This window comes from Cetorhinus maximus, chromosome 8 (genome assembly GCF_964194155.1).
Source record: "Cetorhinus maximus chromosome 8, sCetMax3.hap1.1, whole genome shotgun sequence".
Taxonomy (NCBI): domain Eukaryota; kingdom Metazoa; phylum Chordata; class Chondrichthyes; order Lamniformes; family Cetorhinidae; genus Cetorhinus; species Cetorhinus maximus.
In genome coordinates this window covers 69,431,366-69,448,907 of record NC_135886.1, presented here as the reverse complement: position 1 = coordinate 69,448,907, position 17,542 = coordinate 69,431,366, and the positions used below count along the sequence as shown (strand labels likewise).

The window sequence follows — 17,542 nt, the reverse complement described above, 5'->3', positions numbered from 1 at the left end:
TCTTTTCTTCATATGTTCTTTTAATTACCAGTAAAATAAACTAATTAATAAATGAACTAATAAACAAATTAACAGCTCCTTAAAGGGGCACTGTAACAAAAAGACAAAACTTTAAAGGAAGCTTATTAAATTAAAATAAAGTTCCTGGGGCTGATGATGCACTCTGGCCCTTGCCATGCCCACCGGTCGCAGAAGGCCGAATGTTTCTGCCTGATTTTGGATCAGGGACCTTGCGCATGTGAGGCAAACATGATGACCATTGCACCACAGATGCTGTATAGTCTTTCTTGTGTGCTTAAGCTACTTAATCATTCAATGCCTTTCAGTTGTGTATCCTTAACCTTAATAATACAATTAACATACCACCAACAGCTGCTACCTGAAAATGATCCATTTCTTCCTACCCTCTTTTCTATCCTTTGAGCCAATCCTCTATCCATGTTATTATATTACCGCCAAACCCAAGAGCTCTTATATTGTGCAACAACCTTTCATGTGGCACCTTGCCTTTTGAAAGTCCAAACATACTACATCCTTTGGTGCCACTTTATTTATCTTTCTAATTACTTCCTCAAAAAGTTCTGACAGATTTGCCAAACAAGATTTCCCTTTCGTCAAACTATATTGACTTTGCCTATTTATAAGATTTTCTAAGTGCTGTTACCGCTGCTTCATAATTGATTCCAACATTTTTCGGATGATTACATCGTACTAATTGGCCTGTGGTTCTATCTCCCTCCTTTCTTGATTATCAAGGTTACATTTGCTACCTTCTGATCCATTGGGAGTCTTCCAAAATCCAATGAATTTGGAAGCTTACAATCAGTGCATACACTATTTCTGCAGCCACTTCTTTTAGAATCCAGGGATGTAGGCTGTCATGCCCAGGCGATTTATTGGTTTACAGTTCCATTAATTTCTCCAGTACTTTTTCTCAAATTATTACTTTAGGTTCCACACACTCATTCTACCCTAGGTTCCCTGCTATTTCTATTATTTTTATTTCTTCTACTGTGAAGGCAGACAATATTTGTTTTTATATCGTCTAGTGTGAAGGCAGACAATATTTGTTTAATGCTTCTGCTATTTCCTTTCTTCTGCATTATAATTTCTAGCTTAGCCTCTAAAGGACCCACATTTACCTACACGACCCTCTTCCTTTTACATACCTTGTAGAAGCTCTTAAAATAATATAAAAGCAAAATACTGCAGATGCTGGAAATCTGAAACAAAAACAAAAATAGCTGGAAAAACTCAGGCCTGACAGCATCTGCGGAGAGGAACACAGTTGACGTCTCGAGTCCCTATGACTCTTCATTAGAACTAAGGAAATAGGGAAATGAGGTGAAATATAAGCTGGTAGAGGGGGGTGGGACAGGTAGAGCTGGATAGAGGGCCAATGATAGGTGGAGGCAAAGAAGAGATTGCCAAAGATGTCATAGACAAAAGGACAAAGGGATGTTGATGTTGGTGATATTATCTAAGGAATGTGCTAATGGGGACATTAAGGGTAGCAAGCAGGACAAGCAAGAGGCAGATGGCCCTAGTGGGGGTGGGGTGGTGGGAAGGGATGGAAATGGGCTAAACAGTGGAGATGAAACAATAGCTCGAAATAAATTTTTTAAAAGGTGGGAAAAGAAAGAATATACTTTTTTAATAATATAAATTATTGGAAAAAGGGGGATCGGAAAGGGGGTGGGGATGGGGGAGAGAGTTCATGATCTGAAGTTGTTGAACTCAATATTAAGTCCGGAAGGCTGTAAAGTGCCTAGTCGGAAGATGAGGTGATGTTCCTCCAGTTTGCGTTGAGCTTCACTAGAAATTGCAGCAGGCCAAGGATGGACATATGGGCATGAGAGCAGGGTGGTGTGTTGAAATGGCAAGCGACAGAGAGGTCTGAGTCATGCTTGCGGAGAGATTTGAAGGTGTTCCGCAAAGCGGTCACCCAGTCTGCGTTTGGTCTCTCCAATGTAGAAGAAACCGCACTGGGAGCAGCGAATGCAGTAGACTAAGTTGAGGGAAGTGCAAGTGAAGTGCTGCTTCACTTGAAAAGAGTGGGTCCTTGGATGGTGAGGAGAGGGGAAGTAAAGGGGCAGGTGTTGCACCTCCTGCGGTTGCATGGGAAGGTGCCATGGGAGGGGGTTGAGGTGTAGGGGGTGATGGAGGAGTGGACCAGGGTGTCCCGGAGGGAACGATCCCTGCGGAAAGCTGCCACGGAGGGTGAAGGGAAGATGTGTTTGGTGGTGGCACGCTGGAAATGGCGGAGGATGATCCTTTGAACGCAGAGGCTGGTGGGGTGATAAGTGAGGACAAGGGGGACCCTATCATGGTTCTGGGAGGGAGAGGAAGATGTGAGGGCAGATGCGCGGGAGATGGGCTGGACACGGTTGAGGGCCCTGTCAACCACCGTGGGTGGAAAACCTCGGTGAAGGAAGACATGTCAGAGGAACTGTGTTTGAAAGTGGCATCATCAGAACAGATGCGATGGAGGCGAAGGAACTGAGAGAATGGGATGGAGTCCTTACAGGAAGTGGGTTATGAGGAGCTGTAGTCGAGGTAGCTGTGGGAGTCGGTAGGCTTGTAATGAATATTGTGGACAGTCTATCACCAGAAATTGAGACAGAGGTCAAGGAAGGGAAGGGAAGTGTCAGTGATGGACCACGTGAAAATGATGGAGGGGTGGAAATTGGAAGCAAAATTAGTCAATTTTTCCAGATCCAGACGAGAGCATGAAGCGACATCGAAGCAGTCATCGATGTACCGGAGAAAAAGTTGTGGGAGGGGGCCTGAGTAGGATCGGAACAAGGAATGTTCCACATACCTCGTAAAGAGACAGGCATAACTGGGGCCCATGCGGGTACCCATAGCCATACCTTTTATTTGGAGGAAGTGAGAGGAGTTTAAGGAGAAATTGTTCAGTGAGAGAACAAGTTCAGCCAGACAGAGGAGAGTAGTGGTGGATGGGGATTGTTCGGGCCTCTGTTCGAGGAAGAAGCGGAGAGCCCTCAGACCATCCCGGTGGGGGATGGAGGTGTAAAGGGATTGGACGTCCATGGTGAAGAGGAGGCAGTTGGGGCCAGGGAACTGAAAATTGTTGATATGATGTAGGGCGTGAGAGGAATCGCGGGTGTAGGTGGGAGGAGACTTGTAAGAAGCTCTTACAATCTGTTTTGAAATTTCTGGCTAGTTTTCCCCCATACTATTTTCTCTATCCACTAATTATTTTGGTCATCCTTTGCTGGTATCTATAACTCTCCCAATCTTTAGGCGTATTATTCCTCTTGGCAATATTATAAACCTCTTCTCATATAATACTATCCTTAACCTCTTTAGTCAGCCACAGTGGATCTCTTTTCTCGTGGCGATTTTATGCCTCAATGGAATGTAGATATATCGAGAATTATGAAATACTTCTTCAAATGATTGCCTTTTTGCTCATCTACCGTCACACCTTTGAATCTAATTTCCTAATCTATTTTAGCCAACCCACCTCTTATACTTCAGTAATTGGCTTTATTTAAATTCAGAACTCTAGTTTTGGACTTGCGTACATCACGCTGAGAATTTCACACTGATTTTATCATATTCTAATCACTCTATCACAGAGGATCCCTTGCTATGCGATTACTAATTAACCCTGTCATCTTGCACAAAGTAAAATCTTAAATAGCCTCTCCCCTGGTTGATCTGCAATGTATTCCAAGAACTTGCCCTCCTTTACTTTAGCTGCTTTGATTTGTTCAGTCTATATGAAGATTCAAGTTATTCCATTTTCTTTATTTACAAGCTCCTCTTATTTCTTGATTAATTTGATTAATACTTGTAAGTGGTATATTCACAAAATATTAAATTATTTCATATGATTAGGTTTAAATTTATTGGTTAGTTGGTCGGAATGAAAAACTACCTGTTGGAGCTGATGGTGTCCATAATCTTCTGCACCTCCTTCCAGCGGTTCAAGAAGGCAGCTCACCACCATTTTCTCAAGGGCAATTCAGGAAGTGCAATAAATGCTGGCCTAGCCAGCGACATCCACATCCCATGAATGAATTTTTTTAAAAATTAGATTTCGCCTCAAGTAACAGTGTGAGGAGTTGATTAATGTTTATCCTCACCTTTCACACCCCCACACACACTGGTAATGCTTAGGTTTTTCTTTGCAGATTAATGTGCTTCACAAGCCACCATATGAACATCCAAAAGATTTGAAATCTAGTAATGGACGTTTGAAAATTGGTTTTGTGAGTTCAGATTTTGGGAACCACCCCACCTCTCATCTGATGCAGTCAATCCCTGGGATGCACAATTCTGAAAAATTTGAGGTAACTGCAAGTAATAAATATTTTGTTGGTTAAATTCTGGAATTAAGCTTTTCAGCTAAATGCTGGTTGTGCGCTTGTGACCTTTTTTGCCTTCTGGATTGTGAAACTGTTTTGCACCCTTGCACGGATATTTAAACTGCATGGAATTGAATTGTCAAGTGCAACAGACTTGAGTTTAGACACTTCATCTTCCAGAAATATAGAAGTTTGGTTAATATGGTAATATGCCGAATGATTAAGAGGAAGTTCAAATTCTTGTGAATAAACAGGAAGTTTTATGTACTGTATTTTCTATGATTTCAGGATGCCTGGTCTTTTCATGTGCCATCCCCATTGCACTGGAGGGTAGTTGTCATTTCCCTTGTTGCTGAAAAATAGTTCCATTAGGTCCCTGAAATATTGGCAATTGGCATAAGAATTCTGACCTTCTGGGCAGCATTCGGTGTCATAATATGAGAGAGGGACAGTCTGATTTTCTGCTTTCTGAATCTGCCACTGCATTGACTGGTTGATTCCTCACACTGTTTCCCTTCGGGCTTGCTTCTCCTGCTTAGTGTTAGCAGTTAATTGCTATGATTAGTTGGTTCATGTCCCACTCCCGGAAACCAAGAATTGTGATTGTACTCGAAAAGAGTTGCAATCTGTGACTGTTGATAACTCGAAAGAGTATCAAGAAGTTACCAGGATGGTACCAGAAAGAGATTTTGATACATTTACTCAGTTGTTATGATTTCATGATACTCATTTGATTTGAGGGTCTGTCAAAGGGGAACAGATGAAAGGTGGGATTAGAGCGGGAGGTTATCATGATGATTTGAATTTTAATGGTATAAATCTTGGCGAGGCAGATATGCCTGTGCCTAAATCAATTGATCTTTATTTCTATCGTTTTGTTGTTTTCAATAATGGTAATAATATAAGTAACAATTTGTTTTAATTTAAAGTCGTTATTTGGCCTTGACTGAATCCGTACTGCCAAATCACTTGAGAGCAATAACTAGCATCTTCAGCCCATCAATCTTCAGGAGCTTCATCAATGACCTTTCTTCCATCATTGGGTCAGAAATGGGGATGTTCGCTGATGGCTGCACAATGTTCAATACCATTTCTGATTCTTCAGATACTGAAGCAGCCGTGTCCATATACAGCAAGACCTAGACAATATTCAGGCTTGGGCTGACAAGTGGCAAGTAACATTCATGCCACACTAGTACCGTGCAATGACTGTCTCGAAGAGAGAATCTAACCATCTCCCCATGATATTCAATGGCATTACCATCACTGAATTCCCCCCAATAGCAACCTCCTGGGGGTTACCATTGACCAGAAATTGAACTGAACTAGCCATTTAAATACTGTGGCTACAAGAGACTGGGAATTCTGCGGGCAGTAATTCACCTCCTGGTTCCCCAAATCCTGTCCGCCATCTACAAGGCACAAGTCAGGAGTGTGATGGAAAACTCTCCACTTACCTGGATGAATGCAGCTCCGACAACACTCGAAGTTCGACACCATCCAGGACAAAGTAGCCTGCTTGATTGGCACACCATGCACCACCTTCAACATTCATTCCCTCCAGTACTGACTAACAATAGCAGCAGTGTGTACTAACTACAAGATGCACAGCAGGAACTCACCAAGCCCTTCAGCCGTGCCTTCCAAACCCATGACCTCTACCATCTCAAAGGACAAGGGCAGCAGGTGTATGAAACACTGCCACCTGCAAGTTCCCCTTCAAGCTACACACTAACATGACTTGGAACTGTGTCGCTGTTCCTTCACTGTCGCTGGGTCAAAATCCTGGAACCCTTCCTAACAGCACTGCGGGTGCACCTACACCACATGGACTGCAGTGATTCAAGAAGGTGGCTCACTACCACCTCCTCAAGGGCACTTGGAGATGGACAATAAATGTTGACCTTGCCAGCGAGGCCCACATCCCCTGAATGAATAGAAAAAAACAAAAAGAACAGCTTCATTGCTAGTATTACAAGCTAAGATCTAGTTTTTGTTTTTTGAAAGATAAATTATTTTATGGTTTTAGCAGTCATCTTCACTGGAACTGCTGAACATGTAGGTAAATGAGTAAATTACCACAGCATTCATATACATTAAGCTTCATTTTGCATTTCTCCATGGACACGAATTGAAATCCTGTGTAATTCCTCTGTACTTGTAAGCAGTAGGCAGCTAGGATGAAAGAAGACACTATGAAGCTAGTAATGGTGATAAATACACAGTGAGATAAGTTAAATCTTCTGAATTAGCATCATTTTATGGGAGCATCGTTGGTAAATTTTTAACATATAATTGCTTCTATTAAGATGTGCTTTGTGATTGCCTATGAAATAGCTACATTATTTAAATCATTTTCTGAAGGTTTGAACTCATTGTGAAACCTGCAAAAATAGCGGTGGCTGAAATCCATGGGTTTGCCGGGACCCTGAGGTTCGTTCAGGCTCATTTTATTAATAGTCACGAGCAGTTGTGCGGCCTGTCTGACATTGGGGATTAAATTTAGGCCTTGTATATTCCCAGTAAATCCTTGCATGGAGTGGAAGAAAATGAAGGAGAGCAGAGTACTGGTTGGAATGAGCCCTAAGTAGTACAATGGAGCTCCTACTAGCTCCACAGAAGAAATTTAAAAAGAAACCTTCCCTATGATTTCTTCAGCCTCCATATTGATATATATTGTGCCTGTTTTAGTTGAAAAGTGAAAGCATGCCAGTTTCTATCCCAGTGTGCCCAAATAGCTAATGTGGCACACGCCAAGTTTCAAGGTTTCTGATCAGGTCCACATTTAAAATTTGGTTTTGACGCCCTTGTTCGTGTGGAATTGAGACCAAAAATGACATTTTATGCTGGCATATTAATGTGGCATTTTATTCAGTGTGTATTCATTCAGTTTTGTGTTCCTCATATCTATTGTCTGGCAGGTTTTTTGCTATGCATTGAGCTCTGATGATGGCACTAATTTTCGTGTGAAGGTAGTTGCTGAAGCTAATCATTTTGTGGACCTATCCCAGGTAAGAGCAAGTGGAATGTACAGTTTAGGCACTTATATCTAAATTCCTGATCAATGTTTAGTTTTATCATAGTGTATTTCTGCTTCTTCTTGCATAGATTGTGATTTGTGCTATTTTAGTCCAGGACTTAAATTTTAGCCCAGGAAAGGGCAGGGACAGTCTAGCATCATTACTTTTGAAAGCCTCTAGCTCAAAACAGCAGCAAAGCACATATGGTCCACTGTTTGTCCTCCATTTCCGCTTTGGCCTATTAAATCCATATCTGAAGAAGTTGGTGAGATCTAACTGGTGATCAAGGAGTGAAATAGATTTCAGTGTATTAGTTTTTGTCCCAATTATTTTTATTTGAGTAGTGGGTTGGAGATTCAATTGTGATGTCTGCTAAGTAAACTAGTGCCACTACTTTTCACAGTGACCGAGTCAGATTTTGTTTTTATTATATGGACTCTCAGGATTTTGTTCTAAAGATTTTCTACAAAAAAAATCACGTGCAGAATTTAATGCTCCCCCACCCCCACCCCCACCCCCAGGTGCGGTATAATGGGATATGAAGGCTCGGGTTGGAGAGCCTGTTGTCTTCTAGTCTGCCCCTAATTAAGTGCGGTGTGGAAAGATTGAGAACTACCTTCCTGCCCTTAACTGGCCACTTAACTGAGACACCCCACCAGCAAGAAGAAAGGGACCAACACCCCTGCCCCCCCAAAACCTTACTGGAGCCTCCTTGATCGACTCCAGCAGTCCAGTCCCACTTAGCTGTGTTCCAGAGCTCCAGCGGCGATCCTCTGCCAAGGCCCGTTTCATGTAGGAACTTCACTGGAATTGTCTCTCCTTTAATCCATTTGTACACACAAGGATCTGTATGTTTGGATTATCTATTTTAACTTGGAAGGTATTTCAAATGTTGCTGCTGGTACTGGAGAGCTGGTGGTCTCTGGTGGGAGATTTCTCTTTGCAGGAGCTGGGAACCCTGATGACGGCCAGGAAACAGCTTGATTGGGATTTAGTCCCAAAGGGGTTCCCGGAAATGGCCACGGCAGAGTTGTAGCTTGCATTAAATTCCACCTGTTGCCTATTGTAAATGTAAATTGACATTGTAATGCTCCTAAAAGAATACCAGAGAAACATTACTGAGATTATGGAGACTTTGAACCTTTTTTGTTCAGGTATTCGTAGTCACCACGCCCTTGTAGCATTTGGCATTGCAATACCCCTTAAATTAGCCAATGCTTGTGTGGAGAATAAACACTGGTTAATAGATCTATTTCTGTGCTGTAAATACTATGTATACTGTGTTGCAGAACAGATTTTCCGCTAAGAACTCAGTGGCCCATATTTTGCTATGGTGACTGCAAAACTTTGTGTTTGCCGTCATTACTCTGCTGAAATTGACAGCAACTTTGATAGTCCCCAAATGTGCAGGATAGGGTGGAAATCAGAAGTTTTGTCAGTGAGCCTACTCTCCTCCATAGGGTGTGTAGAGGTTTCCATTACAATCATGATTTGATGAGAACTTCCACATCTGTGCTGTTGGTCTCGCTGTAGAAACCCTTGAAAAGTTTGCACTTGGTTGAACGGGGTGTAACCAAATTTTTAATGATGTGTTAACTTCATAATTACTGAAATGCACTTGCTTGCCGGGAAAAGCAAATTTTATATTTGCGGATTGTCAAATCTCTTTTCTTGTTTAAAATTTATCTTTATTTTAGTTTCTATCCTAATTCGATCATAATTTATTCCACTATCTGAAGATTTAAATTAAAAATAAAGGATAGTAAATGGTTTCAAATTCCTGGTTTGCTGTGTGTGAATGCTTTCTGACCTGTTTGCTGGTCTCGCGGCTGTTGCACGTTGAGACTTTTACTTGGTGCCAAATTTAAAATGCTGTTTTGAGGAGCCGGGGGGTGAAATCTATGCCACAGAGATTGCTAGATCTTCGTGGGCAGCTTTCTTGGGTTGGTGGTGAATGTCCTTGCGTTGCTGTTAACGGCAAAATCCGAGCTAGTGATTTCTGTTTACTGCTGATCAGTACTCCCTATGTGTAACTGTGCAATTTATTGTGCAGTTTAAGGGAAGATAAACAAGTGTACTAAAAGAAATGTAAAATTAATTGGAGCTACAGACCCCTCATACTCATTAGATTTGGCCTTGACTTGCCTAAAGTAATTTGATGGAAGCCAAGATTATTATTCTAGTAATTTGAAGCTAGCACTGCTGCTTGAAGAGGAAGATGTGTTTGAAATGGTGTCTGCTTCAGATTAAACCGCCTGAGGTAAAATTCAAGGCTTCTGACGGGCAATAGGCTATTTCTTTAGATAAAAGCAAAATACTGCGGATGTTGGCAATCTGAACAAAAACAGAAAATGCTGGAAAAACTTGGGTCTAACAGCATCTATGGAGAAAAAAACTGAGTTAACGTTTCAAGTCCTTATGACTCTTTCTATTTCTTTAATTTTCTTCCTTTCTTTTGGAAATGGCATAAGCAAAGGAAATATGTGATCTAATCGGAAACAATAGGCACAAAATAATGGTAGAGAAGTGTAGTTTATAAAAATGTTTGAGAAAGAGACTGCTACAAAAATAAATTGAAGGGGTTGAATAAATACAAAACACTAAACAAGAGGCTGGATTGCACACTAGGAGAAAATCGTGGAAGGATTAGAGTTGAATAGTTTTTTGTTCAGTCTCAGGTCCTAGCTTTACACACACAGGCATGGAAGACCATGTGCTGCAGTACAGCCTGCCTTTGGTATTGTGACATTTTCATGTATGTGCTCAACATGTGATGTTCCTAGAACCTTTCAGGGTCCACAGTACTCTTCTGTGTGAAGGGTACATATTTTTAAAAGAATTAAGGTGCCATTATGTTGCATTTAGATGTGTCATTGGTACGTAGCACAAGCAAGCTGCAATTGTAATCAGGCTAGATCCAGAGACTGTGAAGGGCTGTGCAGCCTGAGATCTCAAATTACTTGCATTTGAGTAAAATGCAGTTTACTTGAGGATGAACTCCTTTCCTAAAATATTGAGCAAGATCCCTATATCTCTGAATCACTTGTGGGATGTTTTTGGTTATATGGAGGTGGTCATTTTTCCCTTAACAGTTCAGATCTGTTAAGCGGATGACCTGTCATCCTGTACCCTCATGTCTAATTAACTGGAAGGTTCTTGAAATTGTATTCTCTAAATTGTTGGACAGCATCTACCTGAATAATGTAGGATTAAGTCACAACCATTTGTATGATTTGAATGTTATTGCACCAAGGTTTGCCTTTAAATATTCTGCAGAGATTGTTAAGCCTTCTGAATGCTCTGTTACCCCCTAGAATGTGTCATTGTTTGGGTTTCTTGTATAATACATTTCCTTGTTGCATTTTTGTGCAGATCCCATGCAACGGCAAAGCAGCCGATCGTATCCATCAAGATGGAATTCACATTCTTGTTAACATGAATGGATACACTAAAGGAGCACGGAATGAACTGTTTGCTCTCCGTCCAGCTCCTATACAGGTCTGTAACCAGTGAAATCATTTGTGTTTATGATGTAAGTAAATAAAGGTAAACAAATTGTTACATTGTGCTTTGCAGAATATTTCAGTTCAATACTGATGTTCAGTACTTCAGTGATGTTGAACATCACTTATCGTTATCCTTATCGTTCTTAATTCTAGTGTTTACCCTAGTGTATTTGAGCCCTGCTTGATCTTTAGCTGAGTCTCTTAACCTTCAGGACTGTTTCTCCCTCCTCAAATTTGCTGTTCTCTCCCTACTTCAACTGCATTCTGCCAAATCCATCATCTATGTTATTCACAATAAGAGGTTGTGGTGGAAGAATTAATCCAGGCTGGTCTTTTGGTTCAAGCTGGTTTATTTTCAAGACAGCTCCTCAGTGCTACTGACTTCTAACTAGCTTCCACACAAAGTGTTCCAGCTGTATCTTTTTATTCTATTTAGATGGGATAATCAATGGCCATCACATGTTTAACTAGCAATTGTCTTTAACAAGGTGATTGCCATGCATTGTTATTATTTATACATTGACAATCTATGCCTTCGTAATTTCTCAGGATTTTGTTCCAGTGCTGCTTTTACTTGTTTCCTGGAATCTAAGATGCACGAACTGCACGCCATCCAGAACTCTTCCCCATGCATTAATTTCAAAATGTCATTTTTGTCTTCAGATCCCTGTATAGCTTTTACTGCTGCCTAACTGCTTGGTTCCAACTTGTACCTCTGAGTCCAGAGTGCAGTGTTAATTCCTTCCTTCTAAACTTCTGCTTCGACTTAACCCTGTGTTCTAGAATTCTCTGCCAGAGCTAGTCTGACTAATTTAATCTCTTGATCTTTAACACCGCTATCTTTTCCTGCATGCCCTGCCTCCCTTTTGTACCCATTCCTGCTCAATCTAATCTGATATATAATTCAAAAACGAATCAAGTTCTGCTGACAACACCCAGCTTTATCTCAATACCACCTCTTTTGACCCCTCTGCTATCTCTAATTTGGCCCACTCCTTACCTGACACCTAGTGTTGAATGAGCAGAAATTTCTTCCAACTAAGCACTGGGATGGCTAAAGCCATTGTCTGGCCATGAAGCCATTTGGAATCAATTACCAAAGTGATAACAGGACATTTAGAAAATCAAAAAAAATCAGGCAGAGTCAACATGGCTTTATGAAAGGGAAATCATGTTTGACAAATTTATTAGATCTTTGAGCATATATCAAGCAGGGTGGATAAAAGGAACCAGTAGATGTGTTTTTGGATTTCCAGAAGACATTCGACAAGGTGCCACACAATAGGTTAATACACAGGATAAGAACTCATGATGTTGCTGGTATTATATCAGCATGGTTAGAAGATTTATTGCTAACAGGAAACAGAGTCAGGATAAATGGGTCATTTTGAGGTTCACAAACTGCAATGAGTGGAGTGCCACCGGGATCAGTGCTGGGGCCTCAACTATTTACAGTCTGTATTAGTGACTTGGATGAAGGGGCATAGGGTATTGTAACCAAATTTGCTGATGATACAAGGATAGGTAGGAAAGCAAATTGTGAGAAGGGGACAGCCTGCGAAGGGATATAGATGGGGAAATGGAGAGACTGCAGAATGCTGCGGTATAGAGGGATCGGAGTGTCCTCATACTTAACTCTCAAAGTTAGCATGTAGATACAGCAAATAATTAGGAAGGCAAATGGAATGTTGGCTTTTATTGCAAGGGGGATACAGCATAAAAGTAGGGAAACCTTGCTATGTCTGTACAGGGCCACACCTGGAGTATTGAGTGCAGTTTGGTGTCTCTATATGAGATGGGGCAGACTTGCATTGGAGGCAGTTCAGCAAAGGTTCATTGGGTTGATTTCTGGGATAAGGGGGTTGTCCTATGAGGAAAGGTTGGGACAATACCCATTGGAGTTCAGAAGAATGATAGGTGATCTCATTGAAACATACAAAATTTTGACAGGGCTTGACAGGATAATGCTGAGAGGATGTTTCCCCTCTTGGGGGAATCTAGATCCAAAGCACAAGTTAAAAATAAGGGGTCTCCCATTTAAGACAGAGATGAGGAATTTCTTCTGAGGGTTGTTAATCTTTGGAATTCTCTACCCCAGAGAGCAGTGGAGGCTGGGCCATTAAATATATTCAAGGCTGGGTAAGATAGATTGTCGATCTGCAATGGAGCTGAGGGTTATGGGGGACAGGTAGGAAATTGGAGTTGAGGCTGTGACCAGATCATAGCTGATCTTATTGAATGGTGGAGTAGGCTCAATGGGCCAAATAGCCTACTGCTGCTCCTATTTCTTATGTTTGTGGTGGGGACCAAAGACAGACAAACTGCGTTCCCTAACCAACAACTCCATTTGTCTCCCCCCACCCCGGCAACTGTCTGAGGTTATATCCTGCTCACAATCTTGGTGTCGTATTTGATCCTGAGACGGATTTCCAACCATATACCTGCATCATCACCATGGCCCCTTACTTCTACCTTCTAACATCGGCTGACTCTGCCATGCCTCAGCTCATCTGATTAAATCCTTGTCTATGCCTTTGTTATCTCTCGACATGACTATTTAAACGCACTTCTGTCCAGCTTCCCACGTTCAACCCTCCTTAAACTTGAGGTTATCCAAAGCTCTACTGCCCTATTTCTAACTTAGACCAAGTCCCTTTCGCCCATCATTCCTGTGCTTGTCACCTACATTGGTTTCTGGTCTGGCAACGCCTCAATTTTAACATTCTCTTCATGTTTTCAAGTCCCTCCGTTGGCTGGGTCCACCCAATTCTTGTTTCTGGTACATCTTGGATTTTCATTGCTCCACCATTGGCAGCTGTGTCTTCAGGTGCCTAGGCCCAGGGCTCTGGATTTCCCTTCACTAAATCTCTCATCTCTCTAGCTCTCCTTTTCAGATGCTCCTTAAAACCTATCCCTCTGACCAAGCTTTCATCATGTGTCCTAATATCTTGTGGCATGACACTCTGAAATTATTTTTTTATAATGCTCCTATTAAGCACCTTGGTACATCTTACTGTGTTAAAGATGCTATATAAATACAAGTTGATGATGAAACCATTGGCACATTTTACTACATTAAAAGTGCTGTATAAGTGTAAATGTCATCTCGTTGGATGAGAGTATTTATCTTGCCGTGAAGGCACTGCTTCTGATTTCTACATAGCTTGTGCAGCACAGCAATTTAGATGTCTTCCACAGAGTAGCCAGGAGCCAGATTTGTGGTGGTCACTCTTAAAATGTTCTGTTCACTGCTTGATATTCTGATGAATAAACTTTGGACATATTGAACTGTGTAATTTTATGGAAAGGCTAGTGTTGTATTGAAGTACAGCTTTACTTCCCTAGGCAATGTGGCTCGGTTATCCTGGAACAAGTGGAGCCCCATTCATGGATTACATTATAACTGACAAGGAAACATCACCACTTGATCTGGCAGAGCAATACTCAGAAAAGCTAGCCTACATGCCCAACACCTTCTTTATTGGAGATCATGCCAACATGTTCCCACACCTGAAGGTAATGTGTTGAACTGGCTTTCCTTTTTTTCTTTCCATTATTGGGTTTCCTTGGAGCATCATGGTCGAGTAGTTAGGTATATGATCCCTTCCTACATTTTCTTTATAGCTGTAAAAAGTGAGTTATGAACTGAGTAAGAATGTCCATGGCCACAGCTGTTACATCTGCTGTAGCTACACTAGAGAGCCAGAAGCTAATACTGGGAATTATGGGCACAAATTTGAGCTGTCATACATTATGCTTATAAGGTACTGCATCCCGTTGTACATTTAGCCTTAAAAGCATTATATTGAACAGTATAATTTCACAAACTAGTCTGCCACCTATGAGATGCACTCGGCAACTTGTCAAGCCTTCTTCAGCATCACCTTCCAAACCTGGAACCTCCCCCACCTAGAAGAGCAAGGGCAGCAGACGCTTGGGAAACACCACTAAGTTTCGTTCCAAGTCACACACCATCCTAACTTGGAACTATGTTGCCGTTCCTTCACTGTCACCGGGTCAAAATCCTGGAACACATTTCCTAACAGCACTGTGGGTGTACCTTTACCACATGGACTGCAGTGGTCCTCAAGGGCTATTGAGGATGAGCAATAAATGCTGGCCTTGCCTGTGACATTTACACCCCAGAAACAAATAAATAAAAGAAAAACACAGCTGCTGAATACATTTTTAAACTCTTAAGAATGCTGAGTGAAATATTGAATATATAATATCCTTTGTGCAGTGACAGCAGTGCATTCCTGAGGTTCTGGATATATGTTGGCAAATTAATGGGAAGAAGGCAGACTTTTGTACTTGATTCAGTAGAGTCAGACAGGTGGCAATAATTTTAGACCATCATGGTGACTACAATTAGTTATAACCCCAATTCTAGTGTGGATTTCTCTGGACCCTTAACAGTGGTCAGCCAGCGTGTTAATCTATGTATTCCTTAGTATTGTGTCCAATATACCTTTGTACTGAATGATGCTGTCCTGATGGTTTCTTCTCAATATGTTGTGGAAAATATATGTAAATCATGAAATTCATTGAGTATCTTCAGGCTATCAGTAATTTGACACAGTTTGTGTTGTATACATTTCACCTATCATGTTGGCAGAAGTATAAACTTGCTTCTTCATGCATTTTTGATTTCCTTTGTCACATCAAATTATGTCTACATCTATGCAGAATAGAATGGCAGAGAGTAACATTTATTATACAGGGAAATATAGTTCACTAGAAATTTTGTGAATTGCTTCTGGCATGTTACAAAAACCCAGTGCTGCACAAATATATAGCAACTTGATTAACAGGAAGTTTCTCATTTTGAAATGTATTAATGAAGTTTCTATGAATCTGCTTTTCTTAATTATTGCTGGAAATCCCTTATTTTGTGATTTGGGATATAGATTTGGGAGGTGATAATGGAAGAAAGGAATATGGGGCTTCTGTGTTATGTTCCATTTGTCCTTGATGGTGACTTCTGGAATTTTGATTTCCAACTAATTGGGCATTCCCTCTGTCATCTTGTCTTTGCTAATTCAGCGCAACTGCTACTGCTGTTGCTAATCCTAATTAATCCTCCTGACCCCAGATGGGTACAATTGTGTACTGTTTTATGATATTCTAAATCCAAAGCAATTTAACTTATATAATTTAGACAAGGAAATACTGAGAATAGTCCAATCTTGCCAACCCACCAAAGACAGTGTTTTGTGATTTGTTAGCCTTGGCAAACTTATTAAAAGTTGCTGTCAGCCTAACTTCTAATGCTGTGATACAATAAACACACTCGCATCTGTCACTGTAGCTGATTTTTTTTCTTTTGCCGACAGGAACAGGTGACACAAGGAGGTATAAAGTCATAGAATCATACAGCACAGAAGGCAGCCATTCAGCCCATCGTGCTTGTGCTGGCTCTTTGAAAGAGCTTCTAATTAGTCCCACTGTCTCCCTCTACTCCCACCTGTATTTTCCCCATAACTGCAATTCTGGCTGTTGATATTTTGAAATATTGTCCTACAATAGGTGAAGGGGAATGTTATCATTCATGTTTAGGCAGTAATTAGCATTGTATACTAATGTGAAAGTAACTGCATCTATTAATTGAATACCCTTATCCATTGAGTGGAAATGAGTGCACTGAAGAAACCAACAAGTGATTTTCTCTGCAGGTCTGATGCTTTGTAAATCAAAGGTGTTTTTCTTGCTTTAGAAAAAGGCTGTGATCGACTTCAAGTCAAATGGACACATTTACGATAATAGAATTGTTCTGAATGGTATTGATTTGAAGGCTTTCCTGGATAGTCTGCCTGATGTCAAAGTAGTGAAGGTAAGAATGGAAGTACCACAGTATAAATGGAGCTGCATGGCTTAGGACAATTATACTGAGCCAGGTTGAATTCAACGCTTGTGGGAATACACATGACCTTTAGCAGTTTTGGTACTGTCACTGGCTGAAGAGCAGCCTTTTATGATGTAGTGAGCTACTTAAAAGTTTACTTCTAGTCTATTCTGATATCGGGGTGAAATTCAAGGTTGCTATTATCACTAAGATTTTGCTGAAGTATGACATGATGCTTAGAATACTTTCCTTTTTACTAATTTTCACTTGGTATTTCACTCATTTCTCTTATTTCCTTATGGATGTAAATGAATTGATAGAGAGTTAAAATTTTTTGCTTCAGTTTTAATTTGGTCTGCTGAACAACTTTTAACAAGCCAGTTTTGTTTTAATGTCAGTGGAGGTTATTCATACTGTTAGTAATGCTAAAGTGACTTGCATGTCCCTGTTAAGGATTCTTTGGCCATTTTCTCACAATGTCCTTGGGCACAGTTGTGTCAAAATGTTTTCTTTAACAAAAGTGTGCTGAGAAGTTGGATGGATGCCACCTTTGTGCTGTAAAGAAGCTTGATTCAAACCAAACTTCTGTTCATGTGGTAGTAACTAAGGCCATATTCAGAAGATCAGTAGGCAAATTAATAGTATTTACAGCGCAAGATGGGAAGTTCAGTCAGAGTCCAAAATGATGAACAGTTCACAAGCCTTTGTCTGGTTATTCAGGTGATGAATGCGTCTTGATATTGGAAATGTTTCTAATGATTTCATTAGGGGCTGAGAGAAAGAGGCTTTTATAAGTCAGAGTACATACAACACGAACGTGTAGAGCAGCAGAAA

At 40.8% G+C, this 17,542-nt stretch overlaps 1 protein-coding gene across 3 annotated transcripts in view; it reads left to right on the top strand.

Annotated features, from left to right (window-relative positions):
- LOC144683703 (UDP-N-acetylglucosamine--peptide N-acetylglucosaminyltransferase 110 kDa subunit) overlaps positions 1-17,542 on the top strand; it is an 87,911-nt gene that overhangs the window by 48,838 nt on the left and 21,531 nt on the right. For all 3 annotated transcript variants that reach the window (XM_078546994.1, XM_078546995.1, XM_078546996.1), the window contains 5 exons: positions 4,164-4,322; positions 7,259-7,348; positions 10,730-10,855; positions 14,209-14,379; positions 16,580-16,696. In XM_078546994.1, coding sequence (XP_078403120.1) covers positions 4,164-4,322; positions 7,259-7,348; positions 10,730-10,855; positions 14,209-14,379; positions 16,580-16,696 — 663 coding nt within the window. The remainder of the gene's footprint in view (positions 1-4,163; positions 4,323-7,258; positions 7,349-10,729; positions 10,856-14,208; positions 14,380-16,579; positions 16,697-17,542) is intronic.